General features: G+C 37.8%; 1 protein-coding gene across 1 annotated transcript; it reads right to left on the reverse strand.

Annotated features, from left to right (window-relative positions):
• Positions 1 to 4,610: 4,610 nt before the first annotated feature.
• On the reverse strand, positions 4,611 to 5,847 carry LOC138310140 (uncharacterized). The gene has a single exon (XM_069251267.1). The coding sequence runs from the start codon at positions 5,652 to 5,654 to the stop codon at positions 4,611 to 4,613; it is 1,044 nt and encodes a 347-aa protein (XP_069107368.1). The 5' UTR covers positions 5,655 to 5,847.
• Between the last annotated feature and the right edge of the window lie 17,779 nt (positions 5,848 to 23,626).

The following is a 23,626-nucleotide window of genomic DNA, read 5'->3' on the forward strand; positions in this document are numbered from 1 at the left end:
TTAATTTTCCTTGTTGTTCCCATAATTATTAACGAGATTGGTGTACATGTGTTCGATTCCGTAAGTTTCCTTATTTCTTCTCAGGCGCTAACTTATGTTTGTTCCTGCGTTCTTGGTCTGAAAATCATAAAACTCCCTCGTTTGGGGGTATGATTAAGGGATTTCCCGGCTAATTGATTCGACCAGGGAAGAAAAATAAAGGAGGATCAAATGCCATGATGCTTACAACGCTATTTGTGTATTCAGGTTGATGGTGTATTGGAGGTGGTAGTGGGTTTGGGGGCAGGCCCACTGTTTAATTGCCTGAGAATACGTGTTGTCCTTGTTTACTCGCTCCAAGTGTGTATGGGTGCGAAGGTTATGTGTACTGACCTTCTGTAACGGGCTGGGCCAGTACAATCCTTGGGGGGGTGCTCAGGGGAGGGCTAAGGGGGGGGGTGGGGGGTGGGTGGAGGGTCTTGGTGGGGGTTGGGGGTGGGGGTTGGGGGGTGGTTGTTGGTGGTAGCGTTTGTTGTAGTGGGTTTCGTTTTTATTTTGAAAATGGTTTTTGTTAAAATCTACGCCTGTGCGTCGGTTATGATGTGATCTGTGTTAGTTGTGTGTGTGGAGGTTGTAACTGTCATGTTAGTAAATAGTGATTGGCGTGGCAAGCGTAACCCACACGTACTGCCATGTAGGCGCCGTGGGATGATGCTAGTGGAGGGGGGGTGGGGGTGGTGTTGGGTATAGGGGTTTGATATCGAGGTGGTGACCGACATTTTTAGTGGGGTTTGACTTTTTGACGAGTCACGTATGCTTTACTCCCGCTTACTGTTCTTACATCGGTCTTCACTTCTTCCGCCAAAGTCCATTTCCAACAACATTTCGGTTTCTTTTTGATGGGAAAATCCATTATTCTTTTTCTGTTGCGTTAAATATCGTTTATTTGTAGAGGTACCTTTGTTCGAAATGAATGTTTCGTCCTCATGCCGTTTGTCCCATAATCAGAGCCTTTGAGATGTCCTTCTTGTGTTAACACGACAATGTTTTCCCGGAAACCAAAAAATATGGAAATCGCCCACCGGAGCTGTGCATGGTGTCAAACGGGTATTGAGGGGCGTTTTGATTATTTTTGGGGGCAGTTCGTTATGGTTACGTCCTCCACATCGTTAACAAAGACCTTTCTTCATACATATTATAGTCGATGCTGGCGGAAATGTGATGATGGCTTTTATATCGGACTTTCTGAACTTTCTAGAACATCTATGTTAGATGTTTGGTTTGTTGTTACGACTCTATTCCCAATATAATTGTAGCGCTTTTCTTTGTTCATTTCATCTGGAGATTAAAATTCAGGATTTCCGGAATCCTCTTCTGATTTTCTTCTACCAGTTATAAGGGGAAATCGGAGTTTTTGTGTCATATGCTGTAGGTTGTTAACAGTTTTGTGCATGCGAGTATGAGTTACAAATCTGGTTATGTTGATATACACTACACTAGATCATCTGTGATTTAGAGTTTGCGTACTGTCAATTGGTGTTTGTGTAATTCAAGTTTCCATCTGTTGTAGCTGTCTGTGGTAGATTCGTTTCGTTTCCTATTCCACTGTGGACAGTGTAGTTTGATTGGCTAATCCAACTTGGACCGTTTATCCTTTTGGTACTTCTTTCCAAAAGTTTGTGTAGCATGATATTCATCTTGACCAAAAGATCCGCGATAGGGACTTATAATTTGTCTTGGGGCAATACCTCCAGGCGGAATTTACTTGTCTGTGAGGTCTTTTATTTTCCTCAACTCTTCTTTCCAATGACAAAGGTTTTCTCTTTTTGGAAGATAATTGTAACGCTAAGTTAAGGACAATCTGGACTATAGCTCCAATAGAAATACATCCCCGAACAAGGCTGATTTGTACAATATGTGCTTTTGCCTCATTCTTGCCTCCCGTTCACAGCTCAGCCAATAACTCCAAAGCTGTGGGTATAGTCACGGGATTCAATGGTGCATCTCGGTTTTTTTTTTCGCCATCACTAATTGCCCGACACTGATTTCCTCTGGTTTACTAGTTCTGAGGGCGATTGCACCGTTACGGATTTCTTGCTGCGCCGTACTACAAACACGTGAATGGACGAGTACCGTTACTATGCTTTCTAGTGTCTTCTGGTTAAGTCTTTGGAAATAATATCTCGGAATTTCAGTTTGGTGTTGAGCACTTTGCTACAAAATCGTAAAACTTAGTTCCATCCATTGACACCGGATATCCTCTGGTAATATCTCAGTCCCATTCGTAAACTTCCCTCCTCCAATATTTCACTGAATCTGTTTCTTGCCGGCGTACTGTTCACGGGACTGAATAATCCCAAAGTGGATCGATAATCTTTGATGGACTGGCCTTAAGTATTTCTAGCCTTGGTAAGCAACGTTTCATCGACATCAGAAATCGGATTTTCGTACGTTTGTAATCGTGTCTGTGTTGCCTATCCCATCGTATTTCTGAGAAATTGTTACATTGCTTGTCCCTTGTCAAAGACGTCTTTTGGGGACTATGGCTAGCTGCGTTCAACGAAAGCACAGTTTGAAGCCCTATGAAAGTAAGTTAAACCCTACGTTGGAGGCTATTTATTGATCGTGCCAGATTGAAAAGCAATTCGAGGTAAATCCTCTCATCTTTCAAAACTTGTTGAAAGACGTTGTTCAACGATATATATCATCCTTGATGATATCTGTAACGTCACTTTTTGTGATCTTCTAAATGTCACGTAGCAAAGTCCTGGCGTTCTGGATGAAGGGGTGAGCAGGTCGCTCCAAACTATACAGCGCTCCAATCCTGTAGGTTATTAAATCCGATGAAGGGATCGAGCTGGTTATTTGAGCCAGTAAGAATCTTGTTACATCTCTGTTCTTTTTCTTCTAGCTCTATTTGCAGAAAGGCGTTTCTCTCAATTGTCTGCAGGAGACGGCTAAATTGTTTTTCGTTTTTGAGTCCGGGGAATTATTTACAGATGTTATTGATGTTATTCTTTCATTGTAGTCCAAAGAGGTGTCGTTTCCGTAAACAATCATTCAAACTTTGGCTTATCTTTTCGAATTTTTTGGCTAACTGCAATACGTAGACAATCCGTTTTGGTGTTGTCTGGGTAGAGTCATTTTATACTGGGTGATGAGGTTTATAGTGCACCTTACGATTGTAATTGGATCGTTCTCTACTTATTTCTTTTCTTTTTTTTTTTTTTCACATAACTCTCTCTTGTTCCGTGTTTCTTATTTTATACGTTTGAATAATGCTTTCATCATAAATGGGTCCTTGCTCTATCTGTTTTATGGACACTTTCCGTTCTCGGTAGAGAGCAACTTCATTGTTAGTGGGAAGTGGAGTGAGATGAATGGTCATCTCGCCCTCAGGTTATAATTTGGCGGTAATATTTATTGCCGCGAAATTAATAAAAAAAATAAACCCTTTTTTTCTTTACACGGACTGTTTGTTAGTGTTCAAGATTACGTGCAGCTTTCATCTTCGGTTGTTTTTGTCATTCTTTTTTCTGTATTGCCATGCAGATTCCAACTTCCAAAATTTCGCTAAAATCGCATTCGTCTTTTTTTTTGTGATTCTTGCACGTTCATGAACTTGACCATCGTCATTGTCGCTGTATTTAGATGATGGAAATTCCTTTGTCTGGTTCCGGGACTTAACCAAATATTCTATTTTCGATTTTTACAGCACATATGGTCCTTTACCTCTTCACGACTTTGTCTTGGACAATGTCCCAGTAATGGTCAGCTCCTATGAGAAGTGATACATCAAATGTTTCGTCAGCTGAAAACAGGAGTGAGCTAATTTTCAATCCTTTTAGGTGTGGTCATTTGAACAATGTGCTTCCTATTGGAACTTTGACAGTGGGTATGCCATTGTCTGGTGACCAACTAAAAACCTTGGACCGGTAATTTTCTTCCGTGTATTTGTTTGTAGGTAAACCGTTGCCTGAGCTCTGAGATGACGCACCTTGTCTCCGACATTGACCGAATCCCGTTTATATTAATTGTCCTCTTTCCCGGTGGTTTCCAATTGGTAATTGATCTGCCAATTCCTTGTGCAGAACGACATGACCTATTGTGTACCTTTGTCAAAATAGAATGTTTTTTTTTTTTCTTTAACCTTTTGGATCACACTGACGTTTGTCACACCAAACTGGTGCGAGGGCTGGCTGTTTTCAATAATACTTGATGAAGAGTTGTTCTTATGATGCCGGGTCGTACTTCTTGAGAGTAGTAAGTTCTTTGACCGATTTGTGCGCATTTTCGTTGTTTCGTTCTTTCGCGTCTGTGTTTTTGTGTGTATGTGATCGCGTCATTTTGCATTGTTTGTACTTGACGATGTGTAGAGTGTAACATTATACTCGAAATGTTGACGTACGGTTTCATTTCTTACAGTTTTTCCGAGATTTACAAATCAGAGATTCTGATGTTTTTCCCAAAAATTGAAACAATGCTTTATCACGATTTATAATCTGTATTCGACTTTCTACATCAGAAAACTTGTGTGCAGCTAACTGGGAGCATGTATCTCCTGAGCAAAAAAACGCAATGTTTTTTTTAATTTGTTCCGTTCTTGTTGTATCGCGGGTTCTTTTCAGATTTTAGATTTCGGTCCGGTGAAAAAATTGTATGTGTGCTGTATATGAAGGGGTGTTTGTGTGAGAATCAAAAGACTGTCCCGCTTCCATAATACTAATCTCTTTGAACAGACATTTTCTTAACTCTCCTAATGTCCAGTTGTTCATGCCATGTTCGCGCGTGAGGTTTTTCCTGATTTCACCCGGAAGTTTATTCAGTATTACCGGTATCAATAGACATCCGTAATTGTCCTGATCTTGTCCTAGCGATTCTAGACCTCTTATTAAAATCTCTGTCCTGTCGTAAAACATTCTCATACTCTCGGGAGTATTTCGTGGGGTTGGGACTTCTAAAAGGGCTTGCATGTGTGCGCTTCTTATTTTGTATTCTTGACCAAATCTCTCTTGTAACAAACATATTGCTTTGTTATAGTTTGTGTTTGTAAGAGCAAATCCTGTGACAGTTTGTAAAGCTTCGTTTTGGAGTAGAGATTTCAGGTAGTTAAATTTCTGTACGTCGCTTAGTGATGGGTTACAGTGTACAGATGATTCAAAAGAATCCCAGAACGAATGCCATTCTAAAATGTTTCCACTAAATTTAGGAAGATCCAATTTCGGAAGCTTGTGATAGTGAGACGAAATGGTAGAAAATGACCTATTGTCGGGAAATCTCAAGTCCGTGTTAATGGACTGACTGTAAGGTGTTCTGTTGAAAACATCATTTTCTGGCATATGAAAACTCTGTGCGTTTGCGTTGAGTGACGAAGTAGTACTGCGTGTGTTTGTGGGTTTGAGTAACTTCCGCATGCTGCGTATTTTTGAATTTAAATTAAAAGTATACTCATCCATATCTGCGATTTCTTCCTCCACTTCATCGTCGTTGAGTTGATCCAGTATCTGTTGATTGAGTTCTTGTAGTAGTTGTTCCTTTTCCGTAATCACATCTAAGATGGAAGATAGTTCTTCAACGTCAACATCTTCTTCATTTTTTGTGTCCTCGAATCGTTTTAAAAACCTCGTAACTGCACTTCTATGGCCTGCGCGGGTTGCCTTTAACTTTGTAGCCATGTTTTTAAAAACGTCTCTTTAGTCACGGCACCAATGTCATGAATGTGATAGAGTGAGAGAAAACACAACCAACGCGTTTGAATACCATTGATCAACTGACTATTTAATAAAACTGCGTATAACGTCACAATCGTTGTGACGTCATTTAAGTACATGTCGCATAACGTCGCGCCAATTACGTTGGCGCCAAATACACAATAGTTTGATTTATTTACGTCCTATTAACAGCTATGGTCATGTAAGGACGGCCTCCCATGTATGTGGTGTGTTGCGTGTATGTTGTGCGAGATGAGTGTACTGGGAGACTACGGTATGTTCGTGTTGTGTCTTCTTGTATAGTGGAACTGTTGCCCTTTTTATAGTGCTATATCACTGAAGCATGCCGCCGAAGACACCAAGCAACACACCCCACCTGGTCACATTATACTGACAACGGGCGAACCAGTCGTCCCACTCCCTGTATGCTGAACGCTAAGCAGGAGCAGAAACTACCACTTTTATAGACTTTGGTGTGTCTCGGCCAGGGGACAGAACCCAGAGCCTTCCTCACAGGGGCTTTAAGAATGGAATATTTAGAGGATATGTCTTAAATTTGGGTTAAAAAATACGACAGCTCATGAAATGACGGCCAGCTTCATCAAGTAAGACGGTAACCCTCGCACCCGCAAGCTACATCAAAGGCTGCACCGGCGGATATCAAAGGAAAAACAGTTATCGACAACGTCACGGTCACTGCCCAAACACAAAAGCTCCTGCCTTGTATTTCCCCAAAACCCAGTGTGACTTATCCTTCTCATATATGTCCTTGGAACAAACACTTCTTTTATCGAGTAAAAAGAAACACTAATGTAAAATTTAATAAATTTAATGACATCTAATCCTTTAATCCTTGCTTTAAAGACAGAAGATGTAGAAGAAATGAAGAAATACTGTTAATTTTAAGTGCGAGCGTACTCGCACTATTATTTTCCTTGTCTGGTGTAGAGTCTGTGTACATCTGCTATGCGCGAATTCCACCTGCGCACGCGATACCACAACTCAGTGTCTTATACCGTTTAATAGATTTCGCCGTGATTTAGTGACACCAACCTTTCAAAAACATATACTAAGATATACTTGTCTGCAATAATCCATTATAAATTAACAAGTGAGATCTTATAACACAGTGCTAAATACATTTATTTTGTGTAATTTTCAAGCAGTGTATCATACAATTTCTTGCATTGGTCACAATATTCTAAGCATATCTGATCAACTTCGAATACTTCCGGCACAATACAATGCAGATCAGGTTTATATAGTCAATAAAAGAAAGTGACAAAACGGATAACTTTTAGTACCGGCCACATATTGGATTTATTTCATAGACATATTTCTAGTTTAATCTTTTAATTCATTAATTATTCCAGGATTTGACCATTGACAATACTAGCATATGTAAACTTGAGGGAATAACAAACTCTCTGGTCTTGGTTTCTTCTGATCTTTATCTGTTCTTGATCGCATCAGAATATGGTATAAAGACCCTATAAACAGATTAATAAAGACTATTGTATAAACTATAGACTCTTTGATTGTATAATCTATATATCAAAACTATTCTACAACCAGAATAAATAATTACAGATAATTCACACATTTATCATTCAATTAATAAAAGTATACTATAAATAAAACGCTTGAACGAACGAAAAATCTCACTCAATATTAATCAGAAAGCGTTTCTTACGAAAGTAGTCTGGTCCAACAGAAAAACAGATTTAGGGGAATCCCCCTTTGGGCACAAGATTTCATAGAGAGGTGAATATATTGGAGCCTGCTGATTGGATATATTCAGGGTACATTAGTTAATGGTTAATGTGTGGGTCGGGCAATAGATGTAGATGTAAAATTTGTAAAGAATTTTGATGTGAATTTGTTTGGTTCTGTGGTTGCAAAACTGCCGTATATTTCCCCAACATACAATGTAGCACCGGTTTTGCTTAAACAGCCGGTGTCACATGTGACAGCTCTGCCACACACATAAAAGGTTTTGAAACTGTCAGTTATTGGGTTTGTGCATTACCTTTCTTTGATTAAATGTACATCCTATTAATAGTTAGGTTCACGTAAGGACGGTCTCCCATACATGCGGTGTAGCTATACATGTACATGTACGTGTATTAACGCAAACATGGCGATTGTGTACATTGTTCATGCAGAACTTAAAACATCTCGAAATTAAAGTATTCAAGTTGGGTATAGGTAATAACCAGCCAAATGAAAAAAAAGACCTTCGAAACGGCCCGTGTGTTACGAAGGTTGAGCCCATGACAGAATTTTAACCCGGCCGCTGATTGGCTGGCTTATTATGAATTTCAAAATTAAAAATGTTTTCTGACAGGTAATTATTCCTTGATAACCGTGATATGAATTTGGAAATTCCGATTGAGATTTAGGTTCAAAATATCAATTTTGATAATGAATAGGTAAAAACATTAGAATTTCAGGTTTTTTAAAAGTGCTCTTGGACCAATGCGGAATAACACGTACGATTAGAGTTTTAGTATTAGATACCGATTATCTCCCTTTGGCCACATGCCACATCATGTAATCACAACTCAAAATCGCTGAAAGTTCTATACCTCCGCCACTTTGAATCATATGACATTGAAATTGGTCATTTTATGTATCTGAAAGCATGAATTTTCACATCCAATTCAAAACATTTCACCTTTGAATTTTCATGAATTACGCTAAAATTAACGTTAAAAAATGAACGAAACGCCATATTCGGAGGTCTATATTTCCGCCATTTTCAAATTCATGTCTTTGAAATTAAAAACCTGTACAGACAATAGGCTAAAGCTAACATTTACAAAAATTCAACACTCTACATGAGATGATAAAGGCCCTACGAGCTCACAAATAACGGAAAAAAATAAGAAAATGAAACAAATTGCCATATTTGGAGAGCTATGTTTTCGCCATTTTTCTATATAACCCCTTAAAAATAAATAACTTTTGAAGACAAAAGTTCCTACAACATAGGTATGAAAATTCAACACTGTACATACAGGTTTAAAGGCGCTGAAACGTCTCGGGCAAGGACAAATATAAACTAAAATTTCGATTTTCGATGTCCTATATCTCCGCCATTTTGAATCTTATGACCTTGAACTTGGTCATTTTATGTGTCTGAAAGCATGATCTTTCACATCCAATTCAAAACATTTCACCTTTGAATTTTCATGAATTACGCTAAAATTTACGTTAAAAAATGGACGAAACGCCATATTCGGAGGTCTATATTTCCGCCATATTCAAATTCATGACTTTGAAATTAAAAACCTGTACAGACAATAGGCTAAAGCTAACATTTACAAAAATTCAACACTCTACATGAGATGATAAAGGCCCTACGAGCTCACAAATAACGGACCAAAAATAAGAAAATGAAACAAATTGCCATATTTGGAGAGCTATGTTTTCGCCATTTTTCTATATAACCCCATAAAAATAAATAACTTTTGAAGACAAAAGTTCATACAACATAGGTATGAAAAATCAACACTGTACATACAGGTTTAAAGGCGCTGAAACGTCTCGGGCAAGGACAAATATAAACTAAAATTTCGATTTTCGATGTCCTATATCTCCGCCATTTTGAATCTTATGACCTTGAACTTGGTCATTTTATGTGTCTGAAAGTATGATCTTTCACATCCAATTCAAAACATTTCACCTTTGAATTTTCATGAATTACGCTAAAATTTACGTTAAAAAATGAACGAAACGCCATATTCGGAGGTCTATATTTCCGCCATTTTCAAATTCATGTCTTTGAAATTAAAAACCTGTACAGACAATAGGCTAAAGCTTACATTTACAAAAAATCAACACCCTACATGAGACGATAAAGGCCCTACGAGCTCACAAACAACGGACAAAAATAAGAAAATTAAACAAATTGCCATATTTGGAGAGCTATATTTTCGCCATTTTTCTATATAACCCCTTTAAAATAAATAACTTTTGAAGACAAAAGTTCATACAACATAGGTATGAAAAATCAACACTGTACATACAGGTTTAAAGGCGCTAAAACGTCTCGGGCAAGGACAAATATAAACTAAAAATTCGATTTTTGATGTCCTATATCTCCGCCATTTTTGATCATATGACCTTGAAATTGGTCATTTTATGTTCCTGAGAGCATGATCTGTCATATGCGCTATTCAAAACTTTTCTGTGACAAATTTCGTTTTTGACCTTTGTTTGACCCCGTAGCGAACTCTTGACCTTGACATAATCTCTGATAACATGGCATGGGAAAAGCACGCGCAATGTCAAGATCTGTCTGAATAACTAAACGTGAACAATGTACAGCGTACGGTAATGAAGTAATGAGCGTTTAAAGTTCGTTCCGAAAAATTTGTTTTTTACGTCTGTAACCTTGACCTCGAACCTTATCGTACAAAATCGAACTTACGTTTCAAGCTCTCATGTACATACATAACGTGTCCAAATTTGAGCGTCGTACCTTGTTCCGTTCGTGAGAAAAAGTGTTAAGATGGTTTCGTGGAAATAATAAGAATAATAATAATAATAATAATAATAATAAGAAAAAACAGAACAATAACAATAGGGATTTCCATCCTTAATGGAAATCCCTAATAAACGATGATGACCTAAGATGATGTTAAAACACCAACCATATTAACAGTAAAGATCCATTGAACCGTTTCGCCGTCTGGTACAGTTATAATCACTTAACGCGCGGTAAATAGGATACGGCGGAAAATTGACGCAATTAATTGTTTAGAAGATGTAACGAGCTTATAAATCATATTACATTCCAATTTTAACCAGTAAAAGCCGTTTCGGAAAGGTAGAAATAGATGAAAACACTTAAATATTAGTTTATATAATTGAAAATGATTTTAAACGAAAACGATCAAGGATATGAACCATACATACCTTATGCGATGTCAAGCTGATATTAAGGTAGGGGATTACGTCTCTCCTTAATATATCACATAACAGGTCAATTGCGGTCACGCATGCGTGATGTCTCAAGGAGAGTCTGGAGAGGACCTATATAGGCTTTGCCTGTTGTCTAATCCATTTATCAATTCACAAAAGAACATTATGTGTCTGCACTTTTCCACCATATATTATACATAACTTCTGCTAACTTCAATTATTTGATGTGTTTTGTATATATTGTATATATCATTTTAAATATGTTTTCTCTACACAATTGAATGTGGAAAGAAAAGTAAAATGAATTGAATAAAATGAAAAAAATATGTTACGACATGGACAGGACATACCCGTATAGGTGTCGCCGTATTTTCGGTCTTTCAATTTCACATAATAACAAAGAGGAGGGTGCATAGGTGTCAGTATTCCATATATAGTTTTGTAGGTAGTTTTACTTGCACATTTGAAAAGCAAATGATACAACTCAGACTTATGATATGAGTTTCCAGGTCTATTTAGGAGAGTGGTAGCGGGTCAAATTGTGTAGGTCAAGCCGCTTCAAATATGTGCTTTAGGTATAAGCCGATGTTCATCTATCTCACTTGTTATCTGATTGACAGTAAATAAATAAGGTTCTCTGATAGGAAAATTGACTTGATACCAGATGTATCATCCCTGGTAAATAAGGTCCTCCGTTAGGAAAATCGACTTGATACCAGATTGGCCATCCCTGGTGAATAAACCAACAAAAAACTATACAATCTCGGTCGAGACACAGAGTCTCATATTATTATATATGTAACAGTATGTAAATAGAAGCCACATATCTTATATATATATATATATGTCCTCAATTAGAAACAAGGCCCTGTGGTCGGGATATGCACTCAAGCATGACACAGGTATAAGTCAGCCTTCACGTGCACAGAGACGGGACAGTGCTGTAGCAGACGACTATTTTGAGCTGAGAAACAAGTATATTATATCAAACATGTATAATAAACAAACTTAGAGTAACTCAATAATTCAGCGTTTGGAACTCTATCTTAATGCATCACACGCAAACGTCGTTTATGATTTAATAAAACAGAAATCACCAGAATATATTCAGTAAGGTAAATGATCGAATTACCAGACAAGAGGCCCAAGGGCCTTAACGGTCATCTGATAACCTTGGCAATAATCATATAGGAAATTAATTAGATATCATGTAATGGTAGCCATCTTTGATTTGGGATCAACCAGAGATGTAACAACACTTTATCAGGACCATGTCAGGAACATTTCATGCAAGTTTCAGCCAAATCGCACCGGCAGATCTTGAGAAGAAGTCAAAAATGTGTTTTCAAGATGGCAGCTGTGGCGGCCATCTTGGATTTCTGATCAACCCGAAAAATAAGAACACTTTGTCGAGACCATGTCAGGATCATTTCATGCAAGTTTCAGCCAAATCGCACCGGTAGAACTTGAGAAGAAGTTCAAAATGTGTTTTCAAGATGGCGGCTGAGGCGGTCATCTTTGATTTCGGATCAACCCGAAAAATAACAATACTATGTCGGGACCATGTCAGGATCATTTCATGCAAGTTTCAGCCAAATCGCACCTGTAGAACTTGTGAGGAAGCTCAAAATGTGTTTTCAAGATAGCAGCTGTGGCGGCCATCTTGGATTTCGGATCAACCCGAAAAATAAGAACACTTTGTCGGGACCATGTCAGGATCATTTCATGCAAGTTTCAGTCAAATCGCATCTGTAGAACTTGAGAAGAAGTTCAAAATGTGTTTTCAAGATGGCGGCTGTGGCGGCCATCTTGGATTTCGGATCGACCCGAAAAATAACAACACTTTGTCGGGACCATGTCAGGATTATTTCATGCAAGTTTCAGCCAAATCGCACCGGTAGAACTTGAGAAGAAGTTCAAAATATGTTTTCAAGATGGCGGCTGTGGCGGCCATCTTGGATTTCGGATCAACCCGAAAAATAAGTACACTTTGTTTGGACCATGTCAGGATCATTTCATGCAAGTTTCAGCCAAATCGCACCGGTAGAACTTGAGAAGAAGTTCAAAATATGTTTTCAAGATGGCGGCTGTGGCGGCCATCTTGGATTTCGGATCAACCCGAAAAATAAGTACACTTTGTTGGGACCATGTCAGGATCATTTCATGCAAGTTTCAGCCAAATCGCACCGGTAGAACTTGAGAAGAAGTTCAAAATGTGTTTTCAAGATGGCCGCTGTGGCGGCCATCTTGGATTTTGGATCGACCATCTCAGGATCATTTCAGGTAAGTTTCAGCTCAATCCCACTGGTCAAACTCGAGAAGAAGATTGAAATGTGAAAAGTTTACAGACGGCGGACGGCGCACGACGACGGACGAAGCATGATGGCTATAGGTCATCCTGACCCTTCGGGTCAGATGACCTAAAAACTAGACTAACCAATAATGCAAAACGATAAAAACAAAACAACGATTTTATGAATGATTACATTTTTCTGATTGTTCGATTAAACTAATGACGTATTAATGTAACAGCCAGTGAAGTGCAGGGGGGGATTCCAAAAATGGAACATACTAAGTATCTGCTACAGCTAGGTTCACTGTTTGTTGGACCAAAACTAGTTTATCTTACCCCTCCGTTATAATAACAGCATTAGTTCTTGGTTAATAACATGTTACCAAAACTGGTGGTGTCCACGACTACGCATACCAATGATTACGTAGACAGAAATAAAATTTTTGGTACTGTAAATTCAGCTATTTTTCAAAGTGGAAACAGGGTAAACATTGTTTGATATGTTATTTTACAGGATTCTGTCTATTATACGGCTGTTCTAACGAACTACAATTTCACATTCAGTCAAACAAAGTCCTGTACCATGCCCAGGTGCTGTTTTTTAGTGGGAAAATAGCGTGGTTTTTCTTCAATAGAATTTATATAATTAAGGAATTATATGTTGCATTTTTAGAAACTGCAATAATTATGTCACCGAAACACAACATCTACAAAAGTATTGCATGAAGCATTCACGAAAAATGAGTTATTTCCCAGTCACTGTTGACACTCGAAGCGTAGCTTTCGACGCCATATTCCTTCGCACACCAAATTACACCTTCGCATACCAAGACACGTTCGACCCCCTGAAGAAGCCACATGCTATTTTACATAGTCGTAGGTTAGCTTGTATTTAGACCTTGACATGTTATGCTTATAGTTTAATTGTTTCGCATTAGGATGAAAGTATTAGTGGTATTAACACAATTAAACTATAATATCGCCTAATTGTGATGTGTATAATTTAACGATGCGGACTCTTATCTTGAGTCTGATTGGGGTAGACGCATAATCATAATGCATAAAACATGTATACAACTAGTTGCTTTTGTTTGTTTAATTATTTTAACGTCCTATTAACAGCCAGGGTCATGTAAGGAAGGCATCCTATGCATGCAGTGTGTAGCGTGTGTGAAGTGCGTGGTACTAATTTTGGGAGACTGTGGTATTTTCGTGTTGTGTCCTCTTGCAAAATGGAACGGTTGCCCTTTTTAAAATGCTATATCACTGAAGCATGCCGCCGAAGACACTAATCACCAGTTGCACATATGTATCTTGATTCCACATTTTCATTCAACTGTACACTCGATCCATCAGGTTCAGCATGTATCAAACATTTTTTTCAAATAGTGAACAACTTTAAAGTTTATAAATTAACATTAAATTTACAAATATAAAGATGATTTTTAAATCACTGGGTACAGAAAAAAACCAGCTTTCCTTTTTTGTCCTTCGTTAGGATTTAGGTATTTTCATGTCAGTCGTGGTGTTGATTTATACATGTATAATCATTAGCGTTTCTAACACGCGCACATTTCTAAGATACTCTCTAAAGTGTTGGTCCGACACATTTTATGACTCCCCACGTTACTGAGTCATCGCTGATGTATGTAGTGCCATCAATGCATTGCACGAGGGGAAGAAACTCTCCATAAACTATGATATTATTTGATCGTCGATCAGACTACATATCAGATATAGCACTGCAGGTAGGGATTTAGAATTGTACCTGCTGCCCATATTGCATGATAGTAAAAGGCGACTAAATTTAGGATATTATTTTTTCTCTTTTACCTTACTGACTTCCTTCCTAATGCCTCCCTTGGCACCGCCTCACATTTGGCCTTGAGTTGAGCGTTCGCCCCCGTGAGGAAGGCTCTAAGTTCTGTGCCTTGGCCGAGACACACCAAAGTCTATAAAAGTGGTCGTTTCTGTTCCTGTTTAGCGCTCATTATACAGGGAGTATTGTCTACATCAATGAACACGGTCTGAAAAGAACCTCCGTGAAGTTGATTCCTAGTTCCTAGTTCCTTATTCCATTACTTATTCGATTCCCTGATTACTTATTCGATTTCTAGCAAATAATTAACGTTAGAAATGATTCAAAATGCATTATTATGCAGCACAATGATCTAGTTGACCTTTTAATTGCTCATTAAGGTCCCATTACTTATTCGATTCCCTGATTACTTATTCGATTGCAGGTAGGGCGTAAGAATTGTGCCTGCTGCCCCTATTGCATGATCGTAAAAGGCGACTAAATTTAGGATCTTATCTTTTCTTTCTCCCTAAATTACTTTGTTCTTCCTAGAGTCTCACTTGACACCACCTCACTTTTGGCCTATGGTTGAGCGCTCGCCCCTGTGAGGAAGGCTCTGGGTTCTGTCCCCTGGCCGAGACACACCAAAGTCTATAAAAGTGGTAGATTCTGCTCCTGCTCAGCATAACGGGATTGGAACGACTGGTTTACCCGTTGTCAGTATAATGTGACCGGGTGGGGTGTGTTGCCTGGTGTCTTCGGCGGCATGCTTCAGTGATATAGCACTATGAAAAGGGCAACAGTTCCACTATACAAGAAGACACAACACGAATATACCGCAGTCTCCCAAAACACGCACCTCGCGCAACATACACGCAACACACTGCATACATGGGAGGCCGTCCGTACATGACCATAGCTGTTAATAGGACGTTAATTAATCAAACAAACAAACAAACAAACAAATCAAATTATTCGATTCCCTGATTACTTATTCAATTTCTAGCTACTAATTACCATCAGAAATGGTTCAAAATGCATTATTATGCAGCACAATGATCTAGTTGACCTTTTAATAACTCATCAACGGCCCATTACTTATTCGATTCCCTGATTACTTATTCGATTCCTTGATTACTTATTCGATTTCTAGCAAATAATTAACGTTAGGAATGGTTCAAAATGCATTATTATGCATCACAATGATCTAGTTGACCTTTTAATTACTCATTAATGGCCCATTACTTATTCGATTCCCTGATTACTTATTCGATTCCCTGATTACTTACTCAATTTCTAGCTACTAATTACCATCAGAAATGGTTCAAAATGCATTATTATGTATCACAATGATCTAGTTGACCTTTTAATTACTCATTAAGGGCCCATTACTAATTCGATTCCCTGATTACTTATTCGATTCCCTGATTACTTATTCGATTCCCTGATTACTTATTCGATTTCCAGCAAATAATTAACGTTAGAAATGGTTCAAAATGCATTATTATGCAGCACAATGATCTAGTTGACCTTTAAATTGCTCATTAAGGGTCCATTACTTATTCGATTCCCTGATTACTTATTCAATTTCTAGCTACTATTTACCATCAGGAATGGTTCAAAATGCATGATTATGCAGCACAATGATCTAGTCGACCTTTTAATTATTCATTAAGGGCCCATTACTTCTTCGATTCCCTGATTACTTATTCGATTTCTAGCAAATAATTAACGTTAGAAATGGTTCAAAATGCATTATTATGCATCACAATGATCTAGTTGAACTTTTAATTACTCATTAACGGCCCATTACTTATTCGATTCTCTGATTACTTATTCGATTCCCTGATTACTTATTCAATTTCTAGCTACTAATTACCATCAGAAATGGTTCAAAATGCATTATTATGTATCACAATGATCTAGATGACCTTTTAATTACTCATTAAGGGCCCATTACTTATTCAATTCCCTGATTACTTATTCGATTCCCTGATTACTTATTCAATTTCTAGCTACTAATTACCATCAGAAATGGTTCAACATGCATTATTATGCATCACAATGATCTAGTTGAACTTTTAATTGCTCATTAAGGGCCCATTACTTATTCGATTCCCTGATAACTTATTCGATTCCCCGATTACTTATTGAATTTCTAGGTGCAATTACCATCAGAAATGGTTCAAAATGCATTATTATGCATCACAATGATCTAGTTGACCTTTTAATTACTCATTAACGGCCCATTACTTATTCGATTCCCTGATTACTTATTCGATTTCTAGCAAATAATTAACGTTAGAAATGGTTCAAAATGCATTATTATGCAGCACAATGATCTAGTTGCCCTTTAATTGCTCATTAACGGCCCATTACTTATTCGATTCCCTGATTACTTATTCGATTCCCTGATTACTTATTCAATTTCTAGCTACTAATTACCATCAGAAATGGTTCAAAATGCATTATTATGCATCACAATGATCTAGTTGACCTTTTAATTGCTCATTAAGGGCCCATTACTTATTCGATTCCCTGATTACTTATTCGATTCCCTGATTACTTATTCAATTTCTAGGTGCAATTACCATCAGAAATGGTTCAAAATGCATTATTATGCATCACAATGATCTAGTTGACCTTTTAATAACCCATTAAGGGCCAATTACTTATTCGATTCCCTGATTATATATTCGATTTCTAGCAAATAATTAACGTTTGAAATGGTTCAAAATGCATTATTATGCAACACAATGATCTAGTTGACCTTTTAATTGCTCATTAAGGGCCCATTACTTATTCGATTCCCTGATTACTTATTCAATTTCTAGCTACTTATTACCATCAGAAATGGTTCAAAATGCATTATCATGCAGCACAATGATCTAGTTGACCTTTTAATTACTCATTAACGGCCCATTACTTATTCGATTCTCTGATTACTTATTCGATTCCCTGATTACTTATTCAATTTCTAGCGACTAATTACCATCAGAAATGGTTCAAAATGCATTATTATGTATCACAATGATCTAGTTGACCTTTTAATTACTCATTAAGGGCCCATTACTTATTCGATTCCCTGATTACTTATTCGGTTCCCTGATTACTTATTCAATTTCTAGCTACTAATTACCATCAGAAATGGTTCAAAATGCATTATTATGCATCACAATGATCTAGTTGACCTTTTAATTACTCATTAAGGGCCCATTACTTATTCGATTCCCTGATTACTTATTCGATTCCCTGATTACTTATTCGATTTCTAGCAAATAATTAACGTTAGAAATGGTTCAAAATGCATTATTATGCAGCACAATGATCTAGTTGACCTTTTAATTACTTATTATGGGCCCATTACTTTTTCGATTCCCTGATTACTTATTCGATTCCTTGATTACTTATTCGATTTCTAGCAAATAATTAACGTAAGAAATGGTTCAAAATGCATAATTATGCATCACAATGATCTAGTTGACCTTTTAATTACTCATTAAGGGCCCATTACGTATTCGATTCTCTGATTACTTATTCGATTCCCTGATTACTTATTCAATTTCTAGCTACTAATTACCATCAGAAATGGTTCAAAATGCATTATTATGTATCACAATGATCTAGTTGACCTTTTAATTACTCATTAAGGGCCCATTACTTATTTGATTCCCTGATTACTTATTCGATTCCCTGATTACTTATTCAATTTCTAGCTACTAATTACCATCAGAAATGGTTCAAAATGCATTATTATGCAGCACAATGATCTAGTTGCCCTTTAATTGCTCATTAACGGCCCATTACTTATTCGATTCCCTGATTACTTATTCGATTCCCTGATTACTTATTCAATTTCTAGCTACTAATTACCATCAGAAATGGTTCAAAATGCATGATTATGCAGCACAATGATCTAGTTGACCTTTTAATTACTCATTAACGGCCCATTACTTATTCGATTCCTTGATTACTTATTTGATTCCCTGATTACTTATTCAATTTCTAGCTACTAATTACCATCAGAAACAGCAACGCCGAGTCATCGGATGACAATGCTGATATGAGTCCCCGACGTGTTCCAATGTTCTATAAAAGGAGAAAACCCCTTGGGAATCAAAATCGTCGTTTTGCACCACATTCCCATGAGCAACAAGACCCGAGCAACGCAGAGTCATCGGACGACAATGCTGATGATACACCCCGTCGTAGTCCAATGTTCGTTAAAAGGAGAAAACACCTTGGTGATCGGAATCGCCGTTGTGCAACACATTCCCATGACCAACCAGACCAGAGCAACGCCGAGCCGTCCGATGGCAATGCTGATGTGACACCTCGACGTAGTCCTATGTTTGATAAAAGGAAAAAGCCCATTGGAGATCGGAATCGTCTTCCATCATCACATTCTACTGAAGATACCGTCTCGAACAATACTGAGAATTTTGAAAACCTCAGCGACGTTAGAGGAAATGTGAAAACAGGAATAGTTATTGATAGAACGGAATGGCAAGTTATTGCGCCATTACCAACAAAGAAAAAACAACCTCGATGCCTAAGGAAAGGTTGGCATAAAGTAATTGGCAGTAAACTTGAAGAGATATACCAAGAGGGATGTGTCTTTTCATATATTTATAACAGAGTAAAATCAGAACACAGCAGAAAATACCAAGCGCCATTTTTCAGGGGGAAAGCACAATGTAGACGTTCAAAGTGTGAAAGAAACATTGATTTGATTATCCACGATGAACCCACAGAACCTTTTCATAATGTCTCAATGTATGCTACATTGAATGGTAAAGTCTTTCACGACAAACCTGAAAGGCGTCCATTAACTGGTGATGCAAGGACCTCTATGGCACGGAAAGCTCTTGACGTAGGGATTGACAACTTGTATTATGAGAACATTGAGGCCTTACCTAAGCATGAGTATGAACTTGGAGATATTAAATCCTGTCCATCAAAGACAGTCCTTAGAAAGGCCGTGAATGAGATTGTACAAGCAGAAATGCTTCACAAGGACATCATTCAAGAAACAATACCTTTGAGACGCTATATGCTATATGCGGGCTATCTTCAGTATGTTGCAGTCGATCCTTTCGCGGTAATAATGTTTTCCCATGCCTAAATTGATGTTCTTGTGAAGATGGCTAGACCAGATATATATATCGATTCCACAGGATGTCTCATCAAATCATTCCCAGACCAGAAGAGGCCTTACCTCTATTCTGTTGTTATCAAACCAGAGAAAAACCTTCCACCTATCCATTGCTGACATGGTAACTACAGACCACTCGCAACCTTCCATTATACATTTTCTCTTATTTTCCCAGAGGGCGGTTAAGGAAAAATCCAAATCATTTCAGCCAAGAAAGGTGGAAGTTGACTGGAGTTGGGCTTTGATAAACAGTATACTCATGGCCTTCAACTGCATGTCTGTAAAACGTTATCTTAAAGTTGCATGGGACATAGTTCATCATCGAATGCAGAATGAAGACCTATCTAGTTTAACTGTTGTGCACATTTGCATTGCCCATATGACCAAGACGTTCTGTAGACACGCACGTCAAACCTCCAGAAAAGACAAGGAACTCTTTAGGTTTCTTAGGAAGTCATTTGCTCTTCTCTCCAATGAAACATCCCTTGAAAGCGCGAAGGAAGATCTATTATCAATTTTCATGGTACTGCTATCTACAGATGATACAGATGATGTCAAAAAAGCGAGAGAAGCCGTCATTGAGAGATACCAGAAATATCCAGACTGGGCGACCAATGAAAACAGTGTATACACTGAAGAAGAAACAGAGCATAGTGTCAAACTGGATGATCAAGATGTCTCCATAACTGAATCATCGCCATGGACACAAATGGCTGAACAGACAAAAAGAGATCTCACAAGATGCATCAACGAAAAAGAACCCTCGAATAGTTTCTACTGTCCAGAAATAGTAGATATTCTAGTTAAGAGATTCTTTCCCATTTATCCACTATGGAGCGGTCTCCTTCTTGGTTCACTTGGACGCTATGAGTGCAATTCAGAATCACCACCAATAGAAACAAATGAAACTCGCGATTCAAATGCAAATGTGGAAGCCTGGATCAGGGTTGTTAAGAAGGACATATTGAAAGGAAAGGAGCGTCTAAGACCGGCCAAATTTGCATCGAAACTCAAGCGGAGTATCAATGCTCGAATAAAGGAGCTGAACCTACCTGAAATAAGATGTGCCAAAAGGAAGAGAAGAACTATTGATGTTGCCGTGGAAAAATGGTCAAGAAAGAGAAAACGAGGCAAAAATAGGTATCAACCTCCCAAGAAACCAAAACAGACTGCAAGGAATTCGGGGGACAGCCGACAACAACAAGATACAAGATCTGAAAATGAAAAACAAACAGTAGCGAAACATGAGAGCGTTCTTCAGAAATTTCCCCCTGTGCCTCGGTGGGGAGGTGTAACCAGCATCGGGCAACATCTTAGGAACACTTGCACCATTGACAATTTTCTGACCATCATGTATATCACTCATTTGGACAACCCGTCCCTATTTACAGATTGCAACCGCCAGAATCCGATATTGAACACTCTACTTAATTCTCTACATCTGATATCAACCGGAAATTTTGCAGACGCCAAGGCTACATGGCTAACCATGGTAAAGGAGCGATCCCTTCGTGAAAAAGTCATCAACCTATATGGCGAGGAAGATGAGATGTTCGCTGGCATTTTCAACAAAACAGTTCAAACAATGATCAAGGAGAAATGCAGCAGCCCCTCTTAACCGCATCCGTACATCGAACGACAGAGGACAGAGATATTCCTAAGGTAACATGAAATAAAAACTTTACGGGTTCATTCACTATAGAGAATGGTATTTATGTCTTGTTGCCATTTCATTGAAAAAGGTCATTGTCGTTAATCATATACAATGAAATGTTATACTACATATTCAATGATGATAGTCATTCATCTAATTCATCTGTCAACGTAATGAAATGTGATACTACATATTCAACAATGATAGCCATTCACAGTTTCAAGATAAATGCAAATCATTATGTTCTATCCGAGGAAAAAGACGGTGACGTAAAGTTCAATAAAGTCTTTTGTGTCATAAAGGAATTAAAAATTGTCAATTGAAACATTAGTTTAGTCCTTAAATATTGCGTTGATTGATTTTAGAAGAAACAATTATTGCAAATAGATATGGAACCATTTATAGCAAGTGATACGTCCCTTTCGGTTTTTAACAGTTCTGATTGTCCCAGTACCATCGATCAGATGTTCCGGGAATGGATTGCTCCTAGTGATTCGAGTTGTGGATTGATGATGCTTTCTGATTCTGAGGTAGAGAATGTTTCCGGAGAGACTGGTGCAATGAGGTGAGAAAAGTTAGTGTGAAAAGGGATATTTAAAACGTAACTGGTAGAAAAGCCAGAGTTTGCGCTCCTATAACTAAAATAATTAACACCTGTACTGATGAATGTTGACTTGACACAGGCACTATGAAAAGAATAATTCTGCGGGATAAAATATGATCAATTATGTTTTATAAATAAACATTTTTTTTTCTGAAATGAAATGAATATATTCATAAAAAAAACAGAAATCAGGGAGAGCTGGAAATAAAATTTCTCATTTATCTTTTGATACTCTCAATGTCCACTACAAATGATCTTTACTGGTCCATCATCTGTCCCTTTTTCGGATATCTCCTCTAGGTTACAGGATATTCTACATCATTCTAGGTTTTTAGATCTATAGAAAAGAGTACATGAATTCTTAATAGACATTAAATATCGAATAATCTTGTATAGAAATAATCAAAAGTTATCGGTATTAAACATTATCAGGTTGGGACATTGTTTGTGAATGAGACAACTGCATAAACATGATGTATATCATTTTCTTGTTTATATCGATAAAATGAGGAGAAGTATAGTCCTTTGTCTTAATCCGTCCGTCCAGCGAAATGAGGTAATTCCATTCTGGGGATTGTTTCTATACATGGTGGATCAATGATTTAATCATACGACGATCAAAAGAAATTTAAAAAGATATTGCAATTTAATATCACGTTTTTTCCTATTGTTTCTTTATCTCCTTTGTTTATCGTTTGTTTGAACGTGGGGAAAGGATTTTTGTTTGACATTTTTTGGATGATACGGCAAAAATTTATCTCAATGCTTTTTAGCCTAAATTCCAAACGATTTATCATATGCCGTAAAATAATAGAGTGTAACATTAAAACTTCAAAAAAACTGAAAGTGCTTCGATTCCACAGCAATATTATATTTGTGATATCTGATGAAGAACCTCAGAAAATTGTTATTCATCTCTTCATCGCTTGGCTAATTTCAGGAGGTTGCAAATGACCTGGCGACGTCCACGATTTGTAGTTTTTTTTCAGTATTCATTTTTATAATTAAAAAAGATATAATACTTTAAGAGCTACTATTTTCTGCAGGTGCACAGGAAGAAGATCCATTTCTCGGGTATTTGGAGATGCGATTACGGCCTGTATATGAAATTACTAGTTCTGCGAATAGCCGACTTGGTACGAATCGGATATAGACTGTCTCGGCAGGGACAGAACCAGAGCCTACCTCACAGGGGCCAAAAGTGAGGCGGTGCCAATGGAGGCATTAGGAAAGATAAAGTCATTTAGGAAGACGAGAAAAGATAAGATCCTAAAAGTCGCCTTTTACGATCATGCAATAGGGAGCAGTACAATTCTTCACTGCAGGGCACGAAAACGACATTGAAGACTTCACTGAGAATTTACATTATCCTACTGGTGACGTATACACGCTTGTCGGTGTCACCATGCATCGACATGGCCACTTTAGTGCCTGCATTCGATCAATTATCCAAGGCTGGATCTATTATGATGGACTTGTTGGGTCGCTAAAGAAGTTTTCCAA

Source organism: Argopecten irradians, chromosome 16 (assembly GCF_041381155.1).
Source record: "Argopecten irradians isolate NY chromosome 16, Ai_NY, whole genome shotgun sequence".
Lineage (NCBI taxonomy): Eukaryota > Metazoa > Mollusca > Bivalvia > Pectinida > Pectinidae > Argopecten > Argopecten irradians.